This window comes from Gavia stellata, chromosome 5 (assembly GCF_030936135.1).
Source record: "Gavia stellata isolate bGavSte3 chromosome 5, bGavSte3.hap2, whole genome shotgun sequence".
NCBI lineage: Eukaryota > Metazoa > Chordata > Aves > Gaviiformes > Gaviidae > Gavia > Gavia stellata.
Window position 1 is genome coordinate 14,108,130 of NC_082598.1, and position 24,823 is coordinate 14,132,952.

At 42.6% G+C, this 24,823-nt stretch overlaps 1 protein-coding gene across 1 annotated transcript in view; it reads left to right on the forward strand.

Annotated features, from left to right (window-relative positions):
- CRMP1 (collapsin response mediator protein 1) overlaps positions 1-24,823 on the forward strand; it is a 50,855-nt gene that overhangs the window by 8,860 nt on the left and 17,172 nt on the right. Inside the window, exons 2-6 of the mRNA XM_059817448.1 lie at positions 7,538-7,626; positions 12,926-13,110; positions 14,668-14,832; positions 20,898-20,959; positions 22,617-22,697. Of these exons, the coding sequence (XP_059673431.1) occupies positions 7,538-7,626; positions 12,926-13,110; positions 14,668-14,832; positions 20,898-20,959; positions 22,617-22,697 (582 nt within the window). The remainder of the gene's footprint in view (positions 1-7,537; positions 7,627-12,925; positions 13,111-14,667; positions 14,833-20,897; positions 20,960-22,616; positions 22,698-24,823) is intronic.

Sequence of the window (24,823 nt, forward strand, 5' to 3'; positions counted from 1 at the left end):
AAGCTGATCACCCTTGCCCACCTCGCACGTGGCTGGCTAAAGGAGTACACAGTGCTCAGAGCTAAGTGTGGAAGGGTTCTTCATGGACTGGTGCTGATACCATGGGAGGTGGTGTAGCGAGTGTTGCAACTTTCTATTCAGAAAAAGTAGATATGTGAGGCAACAAGACAGCAAAAAGTGTCTAAGTGCAAGCAATACGCGCCTTTATCCACCAGATTTACGCCATCATGAATTACCATTGCTAACATCATATTCAAGGACATTTTCTACTATTCTGTTTCCCTTGCATCCATCTCCACTGTCAGAGAAGGGGTTCCTTCCGGTCTTAGCTGGATTTTGACCGTGACTGGTGCCAAGGCTGATGTGTCTTGGTAACCTGTTGCAGGTTTCTGACTAGAACTTAGATAAAACTCATCTTCAGTTCAGTGGCATTGCAGCCAGCCATGCTGTAAATTGCTGTTCTTTTTTCCCAGGTTTAACCTTTCCTATGAATGGCTTGCTGAGATTTTGAGATCAGCTGTAATTGACGTAACCTGTGTGTAACCCAAGAGATGGCTATAACAACACACAATAGAGGGTTCAACCCTCCAGCCCATACTTAGTTGAAACCCCTGCTGCTGCCAATGAATATTGTCATCAATAAGATGTTTGTTGTGCTTCTCTTCTAAAAGCAAAGCAAAGATGACATTTACAGTGAAGAAATCCCCATGGAGTTAGTAGCTGTAGGAGTAGCCCTTTTAGACTGTGTGATTAAGGAGTGAAATTGCCAGCTGAATAGAAAGTCAGGTCTCCAAAGGGGAAAGAAAAGAACATCAGATCTTTTAAATGAATAAAGATGAATGAATATGTTGGCTACAGACCAAGATACAGCATTACTTCAATCAACATAATCCTTCCTAAATGAATTGCCATATTCTAGAGTGCACTTGTTAAGAAAAGGATATTTGTTAAGAAAAATTAGGATTCTTCATTAGTGGCCTATCGGAAATGATGCCTCAAGGATACAATGTTTTACAAGCAATTCCCTGAGTTGATTCAGGGATCACCCTAGCTAAAAATTACTTCCTATGGAGGGTAACCTAGACGTGAAATTCAAAAGGAAGGATAGTGCTGATTAAAAGCAGATCTTCTGTAAGCAGACAGTACTTCATGAAATCCCATTTACAGCTCTTTGATCCTTATGAAAGGATTTTAAGCAAGCCTTCCTCTTGGGAAGGATGTCTTTCTTCTTTTGCCATTAAGTTTAAAAATGTTCCTTATTTGTAAGTACTTTGCTAAAAGCAAAGTAATTTAACTGTATTGTATCACAACTGGGTCTGAATCTGACCAGCTCTGGCAATAGACAACCAAATATATCTACAAAGGAAATATCTTTTAAATCTCTGGTATATTATGGGAGATAACTCTGCAAGGAGGAATGCACAGAAGCACAGAGGAGCTCCCTCCATTGTCTGCCAGCGAGACTTTTGTCTTTGAGAAACTTCCCTTGCGAATTGTCTTCTTGTGGAGATCTGGATAATCAAGGAGAACACAAAATTCAGCCTGTGGCTTTTGAACCTTCCATCTAAATTGAGCATTCTGTGTCTTTTCTAACTCTCAGTGGCCTTTTTAAAGCCTTAGCAACAAAGGATTCTCAAATGCTAAAAAAGTAAAGATGAATGCCTTGGCTGCAAGTGTGATAACGTAGCCTAATGCCTTCTGATATCTATTGCCTTTAATCTTATGTCTTTTAAACCACACACATTTATAGGCAAAGAATTGGGGAAATACAGGTGGATTTGGAATTTAAACTGTTTTCAAATGGCTATTTAGCGTAAAATCCTTAGTCATCTTCAGGGCCATTGCCTAATCTGGATTTTAGAGAATATAGCCATTGTTGCTCTGGAGATGTAAGGACAATGGTATATTCTAGTAAGTCCTTAGAATTACACAAATAATGAAATCACTGCTGAGTGTTTCCTCCTCCTTTAGGCCTGGAAAATCTGGGGCTAAGAGTGTTGCAAAGACTTTTTCAGTTGGCAACGGTTGCAGTGCGGCAATCGTAAAAGTCCAAATCCATGAATGAAGCAGCGCTTAGACCCATATGCTGGGTATGTTATATGAAGTTCATTGTAGCTAAATTATAAAGCAAACTGTAAATAATTAAAAAGACATCATTTACTTGATTTAGAGCTGGAGATGTAATAGACAGATACTCCTTTCATGGGAAAAAAGGAAAAATGTAATAGCATATATCAGAATTACAGTCTGGACAGATGCTGCTATTTGATGAGAACACCGCTCTTGAAATCTCTTTGAATCTTTTCATATGGCTTGAATAGATTCTTTCTTTCTTTTTTTTTTTTCCCCCAAGCTCCATCTTGTACGATAGAGGTGTGGTTTTCTCTGAAAGGTGCCTGCAGGTGCAGTACCATGGGTGTCGATACTGAAGAGAAGTGTGTGGTTTGCTGCATTTTGTTTTGACATGCTGCACCAATTTGAAATAATATTTATTTAGTAAATCTTATGTCAGAAGATGGCAGTTTTATTTCTGCTGTTACTGTGGTTTTTAGTAGTTCCAGAAGCAGATTGAGAACTGCATGTGTAAAAAAATATATTTTAATTTTGTTGTGTGTAATATTTTTAAATACCTCTAGTTCTGAGTGGAGTAGGTGAATGAAAAAAAGGCTAATTTTAAATATCTTTGCAATTGTTCCTGCTCTAACATTTGAATCTAACATTTGGATCATATTTACAAATAACCCAGAGTTGAGTGATTTACTGACCGAAGGAATTTGAATTCACTTGTAATTGCACAGAGCCCACTGCAGATTTCGGGACTGCAGCAGGGCTCAGGCTCAACATCTGGCAGCTTGATGCGGACGCCGCTCATCTCTGCTGGCCTTGTACCATTAGGAGTGTATGAAAATATGGACACACTTCACAAGAGCTGAGCCAAGCTGATTTAAAAAACCCAGCAGAACGGGCAATTTGTACAAATTGTGCCAGTCACCAGTTTGCAGATGTTTCGTGTTGCTCTTACGGTAATGCAAACAATAGTTGTAAGGGAGTGAAAGCCACCGCCTCCTGTCTGAGCAGACGGCCCCTCCTCCTGCAGCAAACGATGCTGAGCTTGTGGCATCTCCTGCTGCTGCCATAAAAATTGCTGTCAAGTCACAGGGTAAGCTCTGTGTCTTTGCTGCCAGATTAAGCAGAAGCTAGACCGCGATTAGCAAAAAATCACCAGGAAAGCAGTGTGCAGGGTTTGAAGGCGAAGAGCTGCGAATAGTGGGCATGGCTGTATCATACTCAGCAGTGAGCTGAGCCGGGAGGTGCCGGAGCTCTTGTAAAATGGAGCTGGAGGGAGACAGAAGATAAGCATCGTTGCTGTGCTGATGCTGTGTCATAGCCAGGCACGAGACCCGGAAGCGAACAGCTTTGCGTCGATGCGGTCGCATCATTGCAGCCGCGGTGGGTGGAGGAGAAACCCCTCGGCTCCCAGACCCCGCAGTGAATGCTGAGCAATGGCATGGATTTACAGTGGTGCTTTCCACACCTCCCATGTCAATGAGAGCAGGTTTTTCTTCCCCTTGAATCTTGGCACCTAGTGAATTGCTCAGTTTATATGTTCAATATAATACCCGCTCTCTCTGTTTTGCTGTGTTCCCGCTGTCTGTCCTTGGCAGGCTGGAGGGAGGAGAGGGTCCGGGCAGCTTCCCTTGGCTTGCACCCAGGAGAGCTGGGCTGGCAGCCTCTTGTGCCAGGCGGTGCACTGAAAACTTGGTATGGTGCCCTTAGGGCTCAGCAGGCAGGGCACCAGTGACACATCCCTTAGCCGAATAGAAAGGTGGCAGCCACCCTCATGAGCTTCAGGTCGCTCCTCCCTCCACCCCCCCTGCTTTCCCCTGGGTGCTGCAGAATGTGGCTGTCCTCCAGCCTGGAACATTGTCCAGGCAGAAGAGGACTTAGGTCCCTAGTTTTTCTGGACATTTGGCACTTGGTAAGAAAACTGCAAGCAGCCCGCCTGACATCAAGCCCCCGGTAAGTAATAAATGGCCCCTGGCCATGCACAGCTGGGCTGCGTGCCCGAGGAGGCTAACCTACTTCACAGACCCCGTGTGTGCCCAGATTTCTGTCCAGGATTTCACTGCCGCAAGTACCAGTGACCTAAAACACTGCAGGAGCACCCAAGCCTCGGTGGCCGTGGCAGCAGTGCAGCGTGGCAGCATCCCTTTGCCATGCTGTGCCTGTGCCCGAAGCCCGTGCTTAGGCTATGGCAGGGAATGAATACTCACATGCTGACCAAGGGTTTGTATGGAAGTTTATTTCATGAAGTATGCAGCAAATTGCTTGTAACATTAGCCCACACCTCCCTGCTGGTCAGTTATGGTTGTGTAATTTTTCCAGCGTGTTCGTGGAAATGCATCTATATGGGTAGGTGCACGCAGGCATTCGGTACCGCTGCTTTGGCTGAGGACAAGCCACCCCTGGTCCAGAGCAGGGTGTAGGAGGCAGCGCCTGTTTGCTTGGGCACAGCGTGCTGCCGGGGTGTCCACGTGGCACTGAAACCCTCCCTGGGTTGCTTGTGCCCATCAGCACCATCTGTGTAAAGGCACCCTGCTTTGCTTGTGCTCCTGGCTTGCAGCAACGTGTGATGTGTCCTACAGACATGCTGACAGCTCGAGCTGGTTGGGAAAAGTTCCAACAAAATCCTTTTTCTTCTGAATTTGCTGATTTGCTGGAATGGAAATGTGTGTCAGAGATGTTTCCACATCTATCAGGTCCTGATGAAAGCCAAGCAAGGCTCCACAGCACCCTCCCCGCTGGCTTCGCGGACTAGCTGGGGAGCATCAAGATTGGTGGGTTTTTCGCAGCCTTGTCTCCCATGGTTCCTATTCCTGGCAGGGGGCAACCTTAGCCACAAGCCAGCTCAGGGGCAGGACCTGCTGCCTTTTGCAACAATTTTGAAGGGTTTGTATTTTCTTCTGAGTGGGAAGGTGTCAAGAATTAAAAGGTTGAAAGTCTCCATAAAATGCAGTTTTCTTTTTTCACCAGAATTTCTTAGACACTCCAAAATTCTGAAGAAGGCGAGACTTTGTAGCTAAACATTCAGTAATCCTTTATAAATTGTAAGTGAGGCTTAATTGAATGGATAAGTGATAATTGAGTGCTTTCTTGAAACTGCATTTGTATCCTTTTTAGTTTCAGATTATTCTAATACCTAGTTTTGCCACTTATATATGTATTTTTATACATAAAAACATATAAAATCCTTATGTCTACAATTACTTTTCTGGGGTTGTAATTCTGCGTTATTTTATTCTGTCTTATTTTCCCAGCCTGTTACATTTGTTTCTATTTATTATGCATCTTCTCCTGTTTTAAAAGAAATAAAATGTAGAACATCTTGATGAGCGTGCAGATTTTTGCCTCATTAGCAGTGATGGATGCAGCGCTCAGGTAACGTTCCCTGCTCGTAACAATAAGCTCTTGCCTCTTGTAGTTGGACAGTATTAATGTTTAGGAAGGCAACTGAATGAGCTTAAGAAGAGCTCACAAGATGGTGGTCTCTGCAGGTCAGCAGGCAGCGTAGTAAATCATCATGGCGAGGAGATGCAACTGCCAGCACGTGGCAAAATAACTTATTAGTGTTAGGTTGCTGATTAGGTGGCTGATTCACAAGTCCTGCAATTGCAAGTGACAGTAGAGAGACTGGAGAGAACAGGGAGCCTGCTCTGGCAAATTCCAGACTGAGGACTTGCATTCGTCTCTAGCCTTTAACAAGAGGCTACCAACATTTAAGGCAGGTCCCGGGGACGTATTTCGTTATACTTCTGGGGCTTGGTTTCCCCCCAAGGTCATCTCGCTGCTGCAGCACATGGAGAAAAGCCTCAAACCTTCCATGTACATACTCGTTCATCACGGACTGTATTTCAAATGTCTTTTCCCCCTTAAAATATCTGTTTCTCCCTTCTTGCTTTTCTAGAATGATATAGAGGGCTATAGAGGCTTTGAACCTGCAAAATGTTCAAATAGAAGCTGCAAAGTAAATATGCTACATATAACTGCAAAATTATATTGAAGAAAGGTTGTTGTAACACCCCAAACTCTGACTGAGCACTTTTTAATCAGTAAATTTTTAGCATGTCTGTATCATTGTCCTGGTTTTATAGATGAAGAAATATATCAACTTGTTTAATTGTTTTCTAAACTGGGAACTTGGGACATGCATTGTTTATATGCATGAGTCACCCTGTAACTAAACCAGGAACTGAGTCTGGAGTGAGGAGTATAAAACATGGACATAATGGAGATTCGGCATTATTGTTTGGCGAGCCAAGGAAATAATTTACAATAAATGGCTTTTTTTATATATGAATGGGAAAAGAGTGTTCTGACTGCTTTAAAGTTTTCCAGCATTCACAGTCACTTGGCAAAAGTCTTTCCAAAAGCGTTACGTACAGAAGCTACAGATTTTCCCTGTGTCTGGGTGGGTGGTAGGGTGCTGGTGTTTCCAGTATGACTTCTTCAATGAGGGAGTTCAAATAGTGGTTCTCAGGAATATGCAATGGTAAAATTTGCTTTCTGTAAAATGTATTTTTTGAGAACGGAGTGTAACCATTTGAATAGGGAAATGTGGAAAGAGATGATTGTTGTGAGCAGTGCCCCAGCAGACTTAATATTTCAACAGTTCTTCAAGGGAAAAAATATTTGCTGTCTGGCACTTTAGAAAATACCAGGAGGCAGTATCTCTCTCTGCTGTTCATATGGTGTTACAGGTACACTGAACTTCGGAGGCTGCACTCCCGTTCTCATTCATGGAGTGAGTGAGATATGGCGTGGGGAGCCTCAGTACAGAGTGGGCCCAGCTAACCAGCAGCCTTTGACTTGCAGGAATCACGAATTAGACAACAATTCATTCTTCACACCCACTAGAAACTAGATTTTCTGCTCTCGGTCTGTAACACAGTACAGGAGGTGCAAGCTGTGGGCCATGTCCCTTGGGCGCCTTGGTGGAGGGGCTGGGTTGACCCTGCTGAGCTGACGTTGTTTAAAGCAGCTTCCCTGGGCAGGAATTTCTGCATTACAGAGCTCAGCAGCCTCTTCTGACCTTGTCCCTTCCCGTTTCAAGCTCTGTTACTCTTCCAGGGGTGCCGAGGGTCCCAGGTGAGCTCAGCTTGGCCATTCCAGTGTTGGGCAGTTTATTCTGGGGGCTTCTCTTCCCTTTTTGGCCTTTGTACAATAAGGTGGTGGTAAAAAGGGGATGTAGCAGGATTTCAAGTGTTTCCATGTGCAATGAGTTCTACTTGGAGGAAAAAAGACTGTGATGACCATGAGGCCTCACCTTCCAAAAGTCAGAAATAAACACTCAATGAAACTATGGTTTTCCTCTCCACTGTCTATGTACCCACCTGAATCTGTGACATAGACCTTTATATAAGGTAAGTGCTTTGATATTACTGACTTTCTAGATCATATAAGCCTATTTGGTATCATCAATACGTTACTATGTTTATTTCAACAAACCCACATTTCTTCCTTTTTTTTTTTCCCCCAGAGTGACCGACTACTCATTAAAGGTGGAAGAATTATCAATGATGACCACTCCTTCTATGCAGACATATACCTTGAAGATGGACTTATAAAGTTGGTTTTTTTAAATATTTTTGCATGCCTGTTAGTGTAGACTACTGTGATTTCTTGATGGTCCTGACGTGAAATCGTGCAGCCAGCATCTCGGTTACCTCTAGATGTGGGGCCATAGTAGAGGAGTGTTTAATTATGAAATTCTGCCATTTTATCTTTACTAAGATTAGATAAGTAGAAAATTTCTTTACTGTAAGTTGAAGGTATTTGCTTTTCACACAGTTCAATCCTAGTTTCTTCCAAAATAGTCAAGGCAAGTAGGCTCTCTCAATACAATATAGTAACAATACAATAGTGGTAAGAACAATGGATATTTTTTGAATCCATGTACGACAGAAGGCTCATTACTGCTTTTTTCCCCCACACCTAATCAGGGCAAATGCAGCCATGCTCTAAAGGATTGTATGGCATAGAAATATGCCCCGTGTTACACAGTGCTAATGGGGACCTACTCCTTCTCAGGCCCCCGCTGGTTAATGCTGAAGCATAGCATGTTCTGTTCCTACAGCATGGTTATGCATTGCTCATATGTCCCTTTTCTTGCTTAGCAAAGGTATATGATCTTAAATCTTCACACAATTAGAAAGAAAATCCTACTGATTTATCAGGATATAAAATACAGGAACTGAAAAAGTATTCCTTAGGTGAAAAACCATGAAATATGTGTTACTGATAGCCTGGGAAACAGTAACAGAGATGTCTATTCATGTAACTCTACTGGTCCTCCCTTGGCCTAGTGGAGATGGGGGTCTCTAGTTTTGTAAAGTTACTTAGTATGTACAACACAAGGTTCAAAGCCTTTTTCTTGACTGCTAAACATTTCCACTAGTGACCCAACAAGTTTGGTCTTCAGAGGCTACAATTTAATGCACAGAAATGTAATTATGGTTATCTGATAAATAATTCATTACCTACTTGTTTTCAGAGCTCCTTTTTGTGAGAAGATACCATCAGATTAAAAGTCTGATTCTTTATATATCTGTGGCTACTTACATTATTCACAATTCAGGTTATTATAACAGAAAAAATTCTGAACAATTTTATCCATGGACTGTGCAGTTTTCTTTTTAATACTTCACTCCTCTTTTCCAGTTGTAGTGTTACTTGCGTTGCAGAAGTGGCAAAAGGAGCATATTGTTTTAAGAGGAGAAGGCACAAAATTTTGAACGTGTATCTTTTTTTTTAATAGCAACAATCAGCCAAGTTGTGCTCTCTCTGATAGGTACTTTAGTTGAGTTTTTCTGTGCTTTTGTTTGTTCAGATGCAAATTTCCTAGTAACACTTATGAGCATCAGAACTGATTTAACAACTAAGTGCATGAGATAGTGAGAGTCAAACTGCTGTAAATTTTTGGCCTTGATTCCAGAAATGCAATGGTACTCAGTAGGCAGGTTAGCAATGCCAATCTTTCAGGTGTCTTTAAGTGCATAGACTCCCTCTGAAATCCATGCGTGGATCCACACCTCCAGAAAGTGTCTCAGCTGCCCAAGATAGCTAGGATTAATAATGAATAGACAGGCAAGATCGTAATTTTTAAAATGCCTTTGTCTTTGCCCAAGAAGGCAAGTTTACTATTCAACACTCTTGAGTTGTGCCTGGTTTCCTGGATTTAGAAGACCCAAGATTTTTCTGTGTCAACTGTGCAAGAAGTCTTGTTCTGAAATAGCAGTTAATTTGTGAGGGCAGCCTCGTGTGAGCTGGGCTTGGGTCCTAACTGCGTTCAGATGATAAATTCTGCAGTCTAGGGAAGCGCTATATTTTCTGGGATTGGTCTCTTCTAGTTTCTCCAGCTGGAACTGCCCATTGTGTCTGAATATTTAACATAGTTGTTAAATGTTGCTCAAGATCCTTTGGAGCAGGACCTTGAACCTCAGGCATCCACATTTCAGTTGATGCCCTAACTCTCTAGCTGCAGATCCTGCTGATAATACAGAATTCTTTCCACAGAATGGAGCAGACACCAAACCACTCAGCCCAGAATAGGCACTGGTGTCCTGGTTTTGCTGGGATATAAAAAATCTGGGCTCATTTTCTTATCCTGCAGTGGAAATTGATTGGAAAATAGAGGGTTGGGTTTCTTTTGCAGACTGATGAAATGAAGTAGGGTCTTTTAAGGCTCATGTCCCTGCAGATTGTTCTGCAGAGAGGAATGTAGATACAACTTTGAATGTGTTTGAAGATTAGCTATAGTTTGGAGGATGGTAGATGCTTTTTCCTACCTATCAATACTCAAACTGGCTCCCTAGGTAGAAGGGAGCAGTGGGGCATGTGGATTTTTCCTAGCTGAAACTTAAGCCCTGCACACTCAGATGGCAGCTGAGAGGCAGTTCTCTGGTATCTATGTAGTAATTTAGGTATTTAGTAATTTAAATTTCCATTGGCGTGTAAATAATATATTTTGCCTACATCTATCCTGTCTCTGTTATCTACAAGAGGAAATGAGCCCTGGTCTCCGTGCCAAGCAGTAGGTCACCCAGTCTGGTGCTTACTGTCCTCTGCTCCGTCCCTGCCAAGGGGAAGGGTTGGGTCCCTCGAGGCTGGAGGGGGCTAACAAGTGTGCAGGATGGGTGGCTGGGGATGGGGACTCCAGAGCTGGGCAGGCGATGAGCCAAGTTAGGGGGAGCCTCAGATGCCTAAAAGACATCTGGGCTTGATAACGATAGAAGTAATTCCATTGAGTTCTGGGGGAGGTTTTCGGCTTTCTCAGGTTAAGCTTATGGAGAGTTGAAGACTGATGTTTCCAGTGTGCTTTAATCAGGTCATGTACTACAGAATTTACCAGCTTGTTCAACTAAAGACTGCAGACTGCATCAGCTTTCTGTGAGTCTGAGTTTTCTAGTTGCTGGTGCATCAGAAAACCAACTCAATCATTCATACAATGTCTAGAATACAGGTATCTGTGCTATTGTATTTTTTCACCCACAAGTAACTGAACCCCATTCTTATTAACATATGCTTAGCATTAATGAGTGAGCAATTCATGAATCCTGTCACAGTATCTTGTACTCTGTGTTCTAGTCAGTCAGAATAAAAATAACCTTGAATGCCGGTGAAGATCAGCCTTCTCCTAGCCTTAATCTTGATGCCAGGGCAAGAGATGAGGCAGGCTCCTGACAGGTAATAGTGCAGCATCATCCACAAAGGCCATTTGGTCCCATGTCACTTCAGCATGGATGACTTCAGCCACTGCCAAATAAGCTGTTAATTCAACTGTACACTGAAAATAATGAGCAGTGAGTCATCAAAAAACTTCAGTACATACTTAGCACTCTTTCACTTCGTTAGGGTATATGTCTTCTTGAATAGGGAACTGGTAGATACTGATTGTGGAAGAAAATAAAAATGAATTGCTTTTATATTTTTGTGTAGGTTTTCTTTAATATTATTTTCAGAAGGTATGGTAGTCCTTGAAGTGCAATTCCACTTTATACATATTTAAAGGAGATTGGTCATAGTAATTTTTTTTTCTCCGTTCAGTTTTTTAGCCACACAAACGCTGTACAAAGGATGAGGATTGTTCTGGTTAAAATCTGGGGAGTGGATTCAACTAATGAAAATTAGCGCAACACCATTATTATCTGTGGGGCTACCTGACTTTATACAAGCTTTCAATATGCTCATGGGTTGGAGTGCCTTATGGTATGCCTTTGCGAGTCAGATTTTAATAGCAGACAAGCTTCCTGCAACTTCTTTGTGCAGTTGGATGTGCTGGGCTGCTGCTGGCTTTTGCATACTTATGAATTCCTTGTTTGTCGTTGTATCATTAGCGCTCCTCACAGCTGTAACAGGTTATAACATGCTCCCAGTGCTGTACATGTTGATTAATATTAGACACCAGGCGTGGAGTTGTGCGGCTTCAAGCCGTGGTATTATCAGCTCTCACGAGTAAGCCCTTTTGGATTTGTTCAGTGCTGAGCGGCTGAAACCCAGCTCGGGATGCTGGCGGGGAGTTTGCTGACCGAATGGCCGTGCTTCCCTCCAGCCAAAACCCAGAGCACTGGCAGAGCCAAGCTGCTGGAGGTGACATTTTTGCATAGCATGTGAAACAAATTCTTGACCTCTTGGGGCTATTTATTAACTATGGTGGTTTGGCTAAATTCCAATGTGAATAATTACCCCTGTTTTTTTTTCACTGGTTTTAATTAACGGTTATATTCATTTTTAGTTCTATCTTGTTGCGATTGGCTGTTAATCAGTTGCTGTGTTTCGCTCTGTAGGTGGGAGTTGCATTTTAATATGGGAGAAACAGATTCAGCAGCTCAGATGTCTGGAGTATTTGTTTAGCTGTGGATAAATGTTATTTTATCCCAGACAAAAGGAAATTAAGACTGTGTGTCTGTAATACGAGATAAACTAAGTGAACTACCTTATAGTTATCTCTAAGCCCAAATATATTACAGTGTAACAATGCAGAGACATGGCTTCTGCTTAGACCCATACCTTTTCCTGTTTGGCACCATGCAAAGCAGACAATAAAAATGTATGTATGTGGCTTTAAAAGTTAAAGGTTAATTTACTCATAGTTGTGGCTATGAACACTAAAAGTATTTTAATTGTAAGTATCTGGAGTTTGCTTGATATCAGTATGGGGAACAGATTAATATTTTTAATAGTGAAAAAAAAAATCCTATTTTGAAGAACTGAAGGGAAAAAGATTGCAACAGTTAATTAACATTTTTCCACACAGATGTGCAGAATGTTTGACTAAGTTTTAACTTTAAAAGGAGGATGAAGAATATGTGACATGGTAGATTAAAGGTGTTTGGGTTTCTTAAATATGTATTTCTGTATCTTAAGATATTTAGATTTCTTTTTAAGAATAAATTTGCATTGCTTGGTTACAAAGTAATTATAACTCCTTTCTGATGTGCCTCGTGCTTCTGCCATATGTTTACAATTCTAGCTTACTGTCATATTTGATCTGTTTTTCTGTTTTCATTTAAGAACTTAATATACAAAACTGGAGCCCCCAAGAGAGCATTAGCTGTACATATTTGTAATTGTTTAAAGATAGGAATCATACAAAAAATAATCATTTTTTAATGCTGGTGCATTACAGCTTCTTTATTGGCCACTAGAGCAATGCAAAGCAACCCGAGCATGCAGCCCAGCTAGACATGCTCATGGATGCTTTCTGCTGCCAGTGCCATGCAGAGCGGCCAGAGCTTCACCTTTCCTTTGGGGTCCCAGTTCTTTCTGTATGGCCCCTAGGTTCCTCTCCCCTACATCCCTCAAATAGCTTCTGTCCCCTGTGCTTCTCTGTTTAAGTAAAATAATATTGCCTTTCCTTGCTGCCTAGGCAAATAGGAGAGAATCTGATTGTTCCTGGAGGAGTCAAGACCATAGAGGCTAACGGGCGCATGGTTATTCCTGGGGGAATAGATGTCAACACTTACCTGCAAAAGCCCTACCAAGGAATGACTGCTGTTGATGACTTCTATCAAGGCACAAAAGCAGCACTAGCAGGGGGCACCACCATGATCAGTGAGTAATAGCAATACTAACTCTTCCCACCCCACGCTGAAGCTCGTGTAGCACATGTGGGGATAGCTACAGGAGGATCCATACTGATTTTCTGAGATCTGCAATGAATCTTCAAATTTCTGGGCACTGTGTTGGAGATCCATTCATCATTGTCACCCAGGGTTGGCCTGAAAATGAACCTACCCTTAGAAAGAAACAGCAACGTGGGGAATTGTGTCTTGGATTTCCCTCTGAAATGCAGAATAAGAACAGAGGGATAATATACCTACTCGTGGGATTTTTGAAAAACAATGTAATTAATGCTGCAAGTATATGGCACAGAAAATCTGACAAAGAGCTGCTGTTCCCACCTAGTGACGCTTCAGGGGCTTTGGAAATAACAAGATGTTTATTTATGAACTTGGATTTGGCACTAGGAAATGAGGAGGTCCTTACCAGAGATGTCCTGGAGCAACATCATTCTTGGTGGAAGGGAGAAGTGTTTCTAGTTGTTAAAGACCCTTCTTCTGTCTACCGGATGGCAGGACAAGATTTATCTCTTTCCTAGGAGCAGTGGGTTGGCCCTTGGTTAGACTTTGTGAGGCAGTTGTTCAGGTGACATAAATGGTCTTAGCTTCCTTGTGCAGTGGAGCTGCCCAGTGGGGTTCTACTCCCACTGAACTGGAATGTGCCTTTTTTTGCTGAGTGGTGTTATCTATTACCTATGTTCAGCAGCAAGTATTAGCGGAAAGGATCTCTGGCAATAAGCACAAAATGCTCTGCTGTTCATTAGTTTTCTTAACAATTTTTTTAGTGTATGCTCTTCAGTTGAGGCTTCCTGTGCAGCATTAAGTTTGCAAATGCCACTGATAAGCCCGTCTTGCTTTGTTTCCATACTTACTTTTGACCTAGCCCTGCAAAGATAAGTATATATGCATAGTCAAGTCCTTATTTTATGTCAGTAAACATTGTGGCATCATCAGATGCAGAAAGCCTTGGGACAGTGCAGACGCATAGTTGCAGCACACTCGATCTGCCATATAGTGTGGCTGAGTGTTTGTGCTCTACATCATCTCTGTTCAGACCTTTGGCTATGTTCCCAATTCTGGCTGCTGAGAAAGCATTCGACATCTCCATTGATATATGGGTAAGGCAGAGTGGGCCAATTCAGTGGCTATGAGGCACTGTTTAATAATAATGCTTACTGTGAAATACATAGAAATGGACACATCAGACAATAAATACAGGTAGGTCCAGAACTTGTGGTCTCTTACAAAACAGTAAAGGGAAAAACAAACGTTTCCTAAACTGTGAGATGTTTGGCTCTCCCGCTGTGTGTCTATTGATGCTGCACCAAGCAGGTTGCCAGTCTCAGCTTTAGTATAGGCTGCCCACAAAGTCTGCTATACCTGAGACAGCAGGACCTGGCTACCATCCCAAAGTTACGGTCTGCACACAAAACGCCTCCAAGGGTGCTGCTTTGGCCGAGATGCTGGAAGGCTGCTTACTAAGAAGCACTGAGGAAATCTGAACAGTGTGCACCCAGCCCGGGTAACAGACACTGAATCTCTTTTTCAGTTGACCACGTCCTTCCAGAACCTGGATCGAGTTTACTGACCTCCTTTGAGAAGTGGCATGAGGCAGCTGACACCAAATCCTGTTGTGATTACTCTCTCCATGTGGACATCACCAGCTGGTATGATGGGATTCGAGAAGAGCTAGAAATACTGGTGCAAGACAAAGGTTAGTGAGTAAAAATCAGTAGCGTTTTTTTGTTTTATTGAAATACCTTATGGAGGTGAAATTTTGAAGAATTTCAATGAATGCATCACCCAGAACAGAAATGCACAGGCGCTGGTTATGCTGCCCAAGGTTCTGCACTACCTTGGAACTTTTGTATTCACTTGCTGCAGTGTAAAATGGACCTAAAACTTTGTGCATTAGTGCTAGTCAGCAGCAAGGCTGATGGAGGGAGTAGGTTTACCCCAATATAGGCACGGAAAATTAAGATGTGTATGTTGTCAGATACAAATGTATCACTTTATGCTTGCTTGTACATGTGGAAATAGGCTGAGACGTTGCATACTTAGGTTTTATTTTAAGATAAAACTCAGATATCAGCATTTAGGGTAATCAGCCCAGTCACCTTAGATCCTCTATTTCATGAATGGAGAGAATAAGACACTTAAAGGTAGCGGTTCAGATTTTAACTAGGCTGGAATCTGGTCATTTAGCTGCCTCAAATTAAGCCCAAATATGAAGGGCACATGTGTCTGAGAAACTGTCATCACAGGCTAGATCTCATTTCTCAGCAATGGCTTAGGATCATTTACTTGCCAAGACTAGGTTTTTTTTATAAAACATGCCTGGATTTTTAAAATAGGTTCAAGTTATCAGAAAAAAGAGAAGCTGAAGTTAGGTACCTAATACTGAAAAAATGTCCTGATTTTCACAAGTGCTTGGTCTCCAGTGGCTTTCCCTGAAGTTACTGAAAGATGCTTTGTTTCAGGACTTTGGAAAACCAGGTCACTTATTTAGGAATCTATTTAAGACACATTTGGTCTTGATTCAGTTCAATTAACAGGTCTACTATCATGTGAGATGCTGTAGTTTAACCTATCTGGATTCCAGCTACCGCTCCAGAATAGCACAGATAAAACCTCTTGTAAATCCTTTTCCATACATACCAGGTCAGCGTGGCAGTCTCATATGTGGAGGGCATCTTGGTGGCACCACATACATATCTGTGGGCAATGGAATCTAGCCTTCAGAAAAAAATAGTTTTGAGCTAGTTCCTTAAAATTCTGCCTGGCAGCATGGATTTTCAGTCCAGAATATTGTTTTTTCAAATATTTTTCACTTGATACTTTCCTTGAAAATGTATGGATATTAATTAAGAATTATTTTCTGAAATGTTATTTAGTTACCATGGGTAAATCAGAATGACCTTTGTGTTGGGAAGTCTAAGTAACATGTGTATACGGCATCCTTTGTAAGGTGTAGTGCTAATGATGACTTAGATTTGAAAAATTCTCTTTATATAGAAATGTACTATCCAAGTAGAAAAACAAAGCAAAATCCTATTTTTGAGTGAGCAGTTGTTCACTGAGATACTGTGGAGGTGCAGTCACGTAGGGGAATTTATCCTGTATCGCAGCATGCTAGCAGTTCATGTATTGTATAACCAGATTTTAGGCAACAAAACCCTTCAATCAACAAGACGACACCTAATTTAGAGAAACTGCAGTTGATCTTACATCGTTCTTTATAATACAGGTGATTTTTAAAAGGTGATGACATCTGTTGGCACTGATGGTGCCAAATCTGTGCTGTTTCCCTGCTATCAGCATTAACATGGATACGCTGCTGTGCATTAGCTGACTGTACTCTCAGACAAGTATACTGTGCCTTGTTTCAAAGGTTAGATACTATTTTCCGGAGCTCCCGGATCACAGATGGCTCAGCACTCCCAAATGTGCCTGAGGGCTTACATTAAAAGCCTGGTGCAGACGGTTAGGTTAATAGTTTTCTCCAACTATTGAAATGTGAGTTTTCAATATAAATCTGACCTGCCTTCACTCTTCAGGGGAAGCAGGAATCTGTTCACTGGTTCCTGAACCTGGATGTGTGACAGGGCCCTTGGTGTGGCCTCTTTGGTGGCAATAGCATTAGGAGGTCACCTTTCTTCTCACGGATGCTGCAGTATGTCTCGGGCAGTCGATGTGAATTACTCTCACGTGTTAGGAGACGCAAGGTAAGGGCGAGTATGAAAGCACAAGCACAATAGGAAATATTTCAGCGTGGCAGGGGCTTTCAAATTAATGGATAGTATCTGCTGGTAATTGGAAACATTTGAGCCAGCTGGTGCAAATAGACTTGATGTCAATGGAGTGACACTGGTTTTCATCAGCTGGGAATCTGGATTGAATTTGTTCTCGGCTGATTGTCTGGTGGGTGAGTTAGCCAAGTAACAGGGCTCAGTTAATCACGTTTCAATTCTGCATGTGCCTAATACAATCTCGGTGTGAATAACAGGGGAGCTCACAGAGCTGCTGTTGAGGTGCCCTGTCATGAGGTATAATTGAATAATTAATCAGTTTTAAATCTATACAAAGCTAATTTAAGGAGAAACAAGCTTTGGAAGGGCCTGGAGATTTTGTAGAACCAAATGTTGATTATAAAGACTCAGGCTTTTAGCATTTCGGCTACTAATTTGGGACTCGGCTTCTCCAGTATATGCAAAGGAATAACAGCCTAAAATGTGTTGACAGACGCCTCACTTGTTCCTTTAACTACTGCACTTTGTCACTGTTCAAAAAAACGTGTGGCATTGTCTGAAATTTGGAGAGGATCCTGTTGAGTACTCCTGATGCGAGAGCAAGCAGGACATTAACAAATGTTAAGCATTAAGGTCAATAGGCCAGACCAGGTCTTTTGAAAAGCCATGTATCGCCAATGAGTGGATCGAGACACCAGACCAGGGCATTAGGCAAAGAGTCTAATCTTGGATACCTGTATATGTAAATTGGTGTTATTTTATCTTGGTATCTTGTAAACATACTCTCTTTGCAAGGCAGGATGGTTCAAACCATCTCTCCTGTTAGCTGTAAAGGCAGCCCGTGAGATGCCCTTCCACTTTGTGTGTATCTGATGTGGTAGCTGAGGGTGTGGATGTGCATTTAGCTGGGAGAACTCTGCTTCTGCACTGCGGGGGCTGTCAGCAAGGGACAGGCTCAAGATCCCATAGCAGAATCCCTTCTACTCTCATTGACTTCAGGGAGAACATTAACGTGAGTGGGAGCAAAACTCATAGTCATTTTACCAGGGTCAGAAAAGGGCCTAAGAAGATAAAGGCAATAAAATTAAAAGGAAGGTAATATATATTACTTGGGTCAATGTATGTCTTCCAACCACAGTACCCAGAGAAAGCTGCCTTATCTCCTGTGGGATTGTGATTAAATGAATTACCTTGGCTAGATTCCAGTGGATAAAGGAGAGCAATAGGTACCCAGCTCTTTGCTTACAGAGAAATGTGTACGAGAGGATTCGGTCCCGTGCCATCGCTGAGGCTAGTCAGCATGGCTTGGACCAGCCTTGACACGTCTCTTATTGCTTCATGTGTGCGTGGTCACCCGTGCAGAAAGGTGGCTCTCAGGTGCAGCTGACATCTGAGACACTGTGTGGGCTTGTGAAGAGAAAGAGAGCTTTCCTCCAAGGCAGGTCGGGCAGATGTGATCAGTCAGAGGGGAGATGGTGCTGCAGGCATGAGGCTGTAAGCACTGACCCCAGGGAAGGTGTAGTCAAGCTTCAAGGTTTTAAAGCAGGGACATACTAAGTACATTGAAACTGTGTAATGAAGTATTCCTCAAGGCTGAGGGATTACAGTTAGTAAAGGCCATGCGTGTTTTCTGGGAACTTGAGAAATAGGAAAAAAGGAAGAAAGGACAGGCTCACAGGCTGACGGGGCTCCACGGTCCAGGCTGGATTTGCTCAGTGTGGAAGTCAGCAAGGAGGGGCTGGCTCCCGCTTTATATTTCTCCCTGAGCTGCCTGGCTTTAGCAGGAAGACATAATACCAGGGATCATTTCAAGGTTTTATCCTGCATGCGTCCTAGGGTATTTTAATCTTGTAATTGTGAATAAACAAATTCTCTGTGTGAGTGTGAACAGCCATACACTCTGCCTGAGGATACATCTGCACCTTCTAGACTCATGAAAGAGTTATATCTTCATCAGAGAGCCTTATTCATTCGGTGTAGCCAACATGAATAACATGAACAGATCTCTTTCTTTTTCCTCTTGCCCCAGGAAGCACAGTTTTCATGACAGCTATTTTGAAATGCAGCATACACGGCTTAGACAGCTTACAATTTACTTTTCTTTTAAGCTAGAAAACTCTGAGATCAGTCCCTGTACAAAACTGGGGATGTTGTCAGTAGACTAAAGAGTAAGGCAAATTTATAAACTAATATAGAATCATAGAATCGTTTAGGTTGGAAAAGACCTTTAAGTTCATCAAGTCCAACCATTAACCTAACACTGCTAAGCCCACCACTAAACCATACCCCTAAGCACCTCATCCACATGTCTTTTAAATACCTCCAGGGACGGTGACTCGACCACCTCCCTGGGCAGCCTGTTCCAGTGTATGACAACCCTTACAGTGAAGAAGTCTTTCCTAATATCCAGTCTAAACCTCCCCTGGTGCAACTTGAGGCCATTTCCTTTTGTCCTATCAATTGTCACTTGGGAGAAGAGACCAACATCCACCTCTCTACAACCCCCTTTCAGGTAATTGTAGAGAGCGATAAGGTCTCCCCTCAGCCTCCTCTTCTCCAGACTGAACAACCCTAGCTCTCTCAGCTGCTCCTCATAAGACTTGGGCTCCAGACCCCTCACCAGCTTCGTTGCCCTTCTCCGGACACGCTCCAGCACCTCAATGTCCTTCTTCTAGTGAGGGGCCCAAAACTGAACACAGGATTCGAGGTGTGGTCTCACCAGCGCCGAGTACAGGGGCACGATCACCTCCCAGCTCCTGCTGGCCACACTGTTTCTGATACAGGCCAGGATGCCGTTGGCCTTCTTGGCCACCTGGGCACACTGCTGGCTCATCTTCAGCTGGCTGTCAATCAACACCCCCAGGTCCTTTTCTGTGGAGCAGCTTTCCAGCCACTCGTCCCCAAGCCTGTAGTGTTGCATGGGGTTGTTGTGACCAAAGTGCAGGACCCGGCACTTGGCCTTGTTGAACCTCATACAATTGGCCTGGGCCCATCAATCCAGCCTGTCCAGATCCCTCTGCAGAGCCTTCCTACCCTCGAGCAGATCAAGATTGCCACCCAACTTGGTGTCATCTGCAAACTTGCTGAGGGTGCACTCAATCCCCTAATCCAGATCGTTGATAAAGATATTAAACAGAACTGGCCCCAATACTGAGCCCTGGGGAACACCACTTGTGACTGGCTGTGTACAGAAAATATGAACAGAAGAGGTTAGGAATTCCCTTTCTGTTCGAATATGAAGCTGTGTAAATAATCGGATCTTTGAAATAAATAGTAAAACTTGTAGAGGTTTGAATACAGTTGGTTCTTGGCAACGAACACTCAACACTAGCATTTCTAACTGATTTCTAAAATTTGGAGCTGTCATCTTTCATGGTTTTGTATGACTGCCAACATAAATCCTTCCATCTTTGGAAGGTGAAAGGAGAGGTATTGTGAGCTGCCCTTGTAACTCGTTTCCACTCCTTCCCAATGTCTGCCATCAGCTAAGCTGGGTGCTTTGGGTGGTAGGGTCAAGAAAAAGCAAGTCTGTATGCCAGTTCAGTTCCTACAGCTTCTCAGCACTTTGGGGAAACTTAACTAGAAGTTCATCTGTTAAAAAGCACAGTTTTGAGTCAAGCTGAAATGTTTTCCTGATTAGCTAAAGAAAACTAAACAGAAAACCAGTGAGCACAGAACATTTCACAAGTTTTTTTAAACTTCACAAACTTTACATGCTTGCTTAAGCCACTGTCGCTTGTCTGTGATTTGGCTACAAGCAGTCTTATTTGCGGTGGTGGCTGGGTTGCTCCAGGGCTGAACACAGGCAATCCACAGAGTCCAACAAATTCCCCCAGAGAAGAGAGGGTTCAGGCTTCTAGTCCTAGCAGCTGTAATGCAGCTGTGGAGCCATGCTTTATTTCTGGCTCTCACTGGTGAAAAGCCTATTCCAGATGAATATTCTATGACCTATTTTTCCTGAAGTTTTTGTTCAAATACAGTTTAAGAATTCACTTACATGGCAACACCTTTGAATTTTGTCTTGGAACAGGTGTGAACTCTTTTCAAGTCTACATGGCCTACAAAGATCTCTACCAAATGTCCGACAGCCAGGTATTGCTCTGAATGCTTTTTTGCTGTGATCTGTCCTCTCTGCTGTGATCTCCCTCCCAACACTTGAGGAGTTGCTAAGGTTGAATCCCAGAGAAATGTTCCCACTGACCTGAGTGGCACTGGGGGAAATACGCAGTGGAGGAGTTCTTCTCTGGAGGGTCAGAGCCAAGCAGTGTCTGCATGTGTTCCTTCAGGTGTATGACATTCACCTTCTGCAAGGATTATCTGGTGTCTCCCAACATTGCAACCACTCAGCACGGCTCAGGAGTTTGCCATGCACTTTATTTTGCTGTTACCTTCAAGAACTCTAGTTCAGAGGGGGAAGAAAAGATGAAGCACTCCAGGCGGTGGCAGTTTTAAGATTTCAAGAGTTCTTCAGTTGCTGCAAACAGCTAAATGGAGTCGCTTTTTGGGGGAGGTGGTCTTTTCTCATTAGGGCTGGAGATAACAATGAGCTTGTTTGTCCAGAGCTCATTACAGATTCCAGACTCTTCAGCTTTCCCATTTATAAGCATCAGGTCATTGTAAATGGACAATGGCATCTGTTAGTAATAATAATGTTTGCTTATTCAGTTGAGAAAATGTTTCTTACTTATTCCTAGAGCTATAGCTCTCGCTCTCTTAAATAACTGTTGTTACACCTCCAATCCATGTGGTTTTAATTGGAATTTTAGACATAATAATATATAAATATTCTCTGAGACGCAGTGCCTGTTAAATTCAACTCCCTGTTGGAATTGCCAAGAGAAATACATCAAAATGTTTAATGTGTGGCTAGACTAATGCCTGTTACCTTGTTTAAATGCTCATGTTGCAAGCTGTGTATTCCAACCCATTCATTGTTAACTGAAGTGCTCTAGTGCAAAAGCGAGCACTGAAGAAACCTTGTTTTCTTCAGTATTTGATCTGTGTTCGGAAACTGGTCTCCCATGTTGCTGAAGTCTGGTTTAAACAGGGAACACGTTAGCTGAATACCTTTTGGAAAGGGAACTGAATTTCAGTAGATCTATGCTTAGAAATTCGCAGTAAAAGCAATAGGATCAACTGTTTCCCTTCTGTATGGATGGGTTTTGAATCTTAGAAAGCAATAAAAAAAAGGATGGTCTAGAGAAAATATTAAAACTTTTAATTGCCGAATTAAAGATGTTGGTGAAAGCTTGACACTATCTGCTCTAAAAAGATGGTGCAAAATACCTGGACTTCAGAAAAGAGGTGTTTTAGCTGTAGTAAAAGTGTCTGTAGTCCATGGGAATAATTCCATTTTACATTTGCTAAAACTATGGAAAAGAGACTACTCATTAAACTTAGGCCTGCGTGGGAGGGTGTGAAGAGGTAGCCCTGCAGCACAAGGGGCTGGGGGAGGCACTATGTCCGAGGGAGATGCAACCCCGCTCGGGACGGTTGCCCTTGTCTCGGTGCAGAAGGGCAGAGGCTCGTCCTGGGGCTGGCTGGTGTGGAAGGGGTGGGTCAGTCAACACCAAACAATGAAGCTCTGACTTTGTGTAGAAAACGGAGAGTGGAAAAGGGAGATAATTTGCTATTTGCCTAGATAATTACCAGCATAGAAGGAGCAAAACGGGGATGAACAGAGAGGTCTGAGTGTTAAGTAATGTGTTTTCCTTATTCAGCAGTGTTTCCTTCTTTGTACTACCTGCAGCTTTATGAAGCCTTTACTTTCCTAAAAAGCCTTGGGGCTGTTATCCTGGTCCATGCTGAAAATGGAGACTTGATAGCTCAGGTGAGTGAACTGTCATTTTTTGCTTCACTTTGTGAGAAGATAGACACAAGAGAGAAGTAGAACCCTCCAGTCAGAGTATGGGTAGGAAAAAAGGAACTACCTGGTAAGTGCCTTAATTGGGCCTGATGCCCTACACACGGCTGGTGTAACCCCTGGGATGAGAGGTTGGAGGCCCTTCTGCATGCTTTGGCAGAGCATCTGTGAGGTAGAGCAGTGATCCAGACAGCTCCTTGCCTTGGCAGCAGATGAAGACTGGGTGAGGGGGGCAGAAGGAAGCAAGAAGATCTCTTCTGAATCCAGCAGAGGCAAGTGAGGCAGAACAATGTAAAGCCTTGCTCAGAGATTTTGGGGACAAAAAGTGGAGCTGGGAAGCTTTGTGCTAATGTCTCTTGCTGCAGCTATCAGCATAAGCAGCTTAGTGAGTTTGGAGTGGGTGGTAAAGCTCTCAGACCTGTTTATTTTTGAGAAAGTTCTTATAATGTCTGAAGTTTGAGAATAAGAAACCACCGTGATCTTCTAAACATTTCAAAAATGTGCATTAAAGTGTAAGTCATGCTCTTTGAAGAAGCCTCTCAGAACCAGGAAACTGGGCTTAAATTCAGTATGTTCCATTACAATGTCCCAGATCCCCGGTGCAGTCTTTGCAGGTCAGGTCCCCCGCGTAGGTACTGTCCTCACAGCGGAGTGTGCTGTAGCTCTGATCTGTGCCACAGCACATGGGAAGAGGTATCCCAAGGACAGCAGTCGATAGTGAACCTCCTGCTGGTCTTTCAGAAGCCAGGATTCCCCTGTAAAACAGAATGGGCAGGTTTGGGTGGGTGTTGTTATGACTCTATACATCTGTGGCAGATGAATCTTTTAAGGCTGTTGCAGAAATGCCTCCCTCTGATTCCTTGTATGTGCATAGAGCCCCTCTGAGGTCCGTGAGGCTCTGAGTGAGCCGACTGATTTATCTGCTGAGCTCTTTATCTGCTGGCTTATCCGCTAAGGACTAGGCTGCAGAGCTGACAGGGAAATTACAATAGCTAAAACCAAGTTGTCCTCGAGATCTGGACTAGGGAAGCCACCTTGTCTCATGGTTAAGGGAGAACCTCAAGTGAATGTTTGAGTGGCTGGGCAGTGTGTGAGGGCTCTTGCCCTCATGGGTTTATTTTGTTGTTTTTCCCTCTGTGGGATTCTGTCCTTTATCTGCCTGGTAAGAATTTACCCCCTTTGAGAGCCTGCTTTCCCTTTTCCCTTCAAGTTTGGCTGAAATAACCACTGGGCTCAAAAGTTACTAGTGAGGAGTCAACAGGCACATACAGTGCAGTTGTGTCTTTCCCCCACTAAAAACAGGTGAAAACCCTCATTTGGATTCAAGGGGAAAACACAGCTGATTTGCCATGAAGTTTAGCATGATTTAAAACTACCAAAATATGTAATTTATAGTTCTAATACAACATAAAATATCCAGTAGAATGAAAATGAATAATAAGAAACATAATAAGTCAATATTACTGTAGGGGTGGCAAAATGAAACAAATCAAATGGCACCCGTGATGTTTTGATACATTCCCCGTTAAAATCAAGGCCTACTCCTGGAATTGCATTTCTGGTAGAAATCTATTTCAGTTACATTTTTCTTTGATCAGCTTTAATATACAGCCATGGAATACGAACATACAGGACAGAAAAATTATTAGGAAAAGAGGAATTAGTAAAGAAATGCGAATTATGTTATATATCAGCATATTTCTTCTTCATTGCCATGTGTCATAAAATCAGTCTTTCCTTATGCTTTTATTTAGAAGAGTTCTTTGGATAGTGAAAAGAAAGCTGCCTGCAGGGAGGTTTTTCAGTACTATCCTCTGTGAAAATACAAATTTGATCTTATTAAACAAATATTTTAGCTTATTAGCACTATCAAATCCTCTTACAGTGGGTAATTTTATCATACGATCTGATTTTATGACTTCCTTCAAGATGCAAATCTATCCTACTTTGTGTAGCCATTCTTTGCCATCTTGCTTTTTTTTATATGGTTGTAACTTTATCTTTTGTTGTATTTTAATTATCTGAAGTCTTTAATTGGCACTGTTCAGAGCTGTTGCATTAACGATTTAGAACAGCTATTTTTAAGAATATCT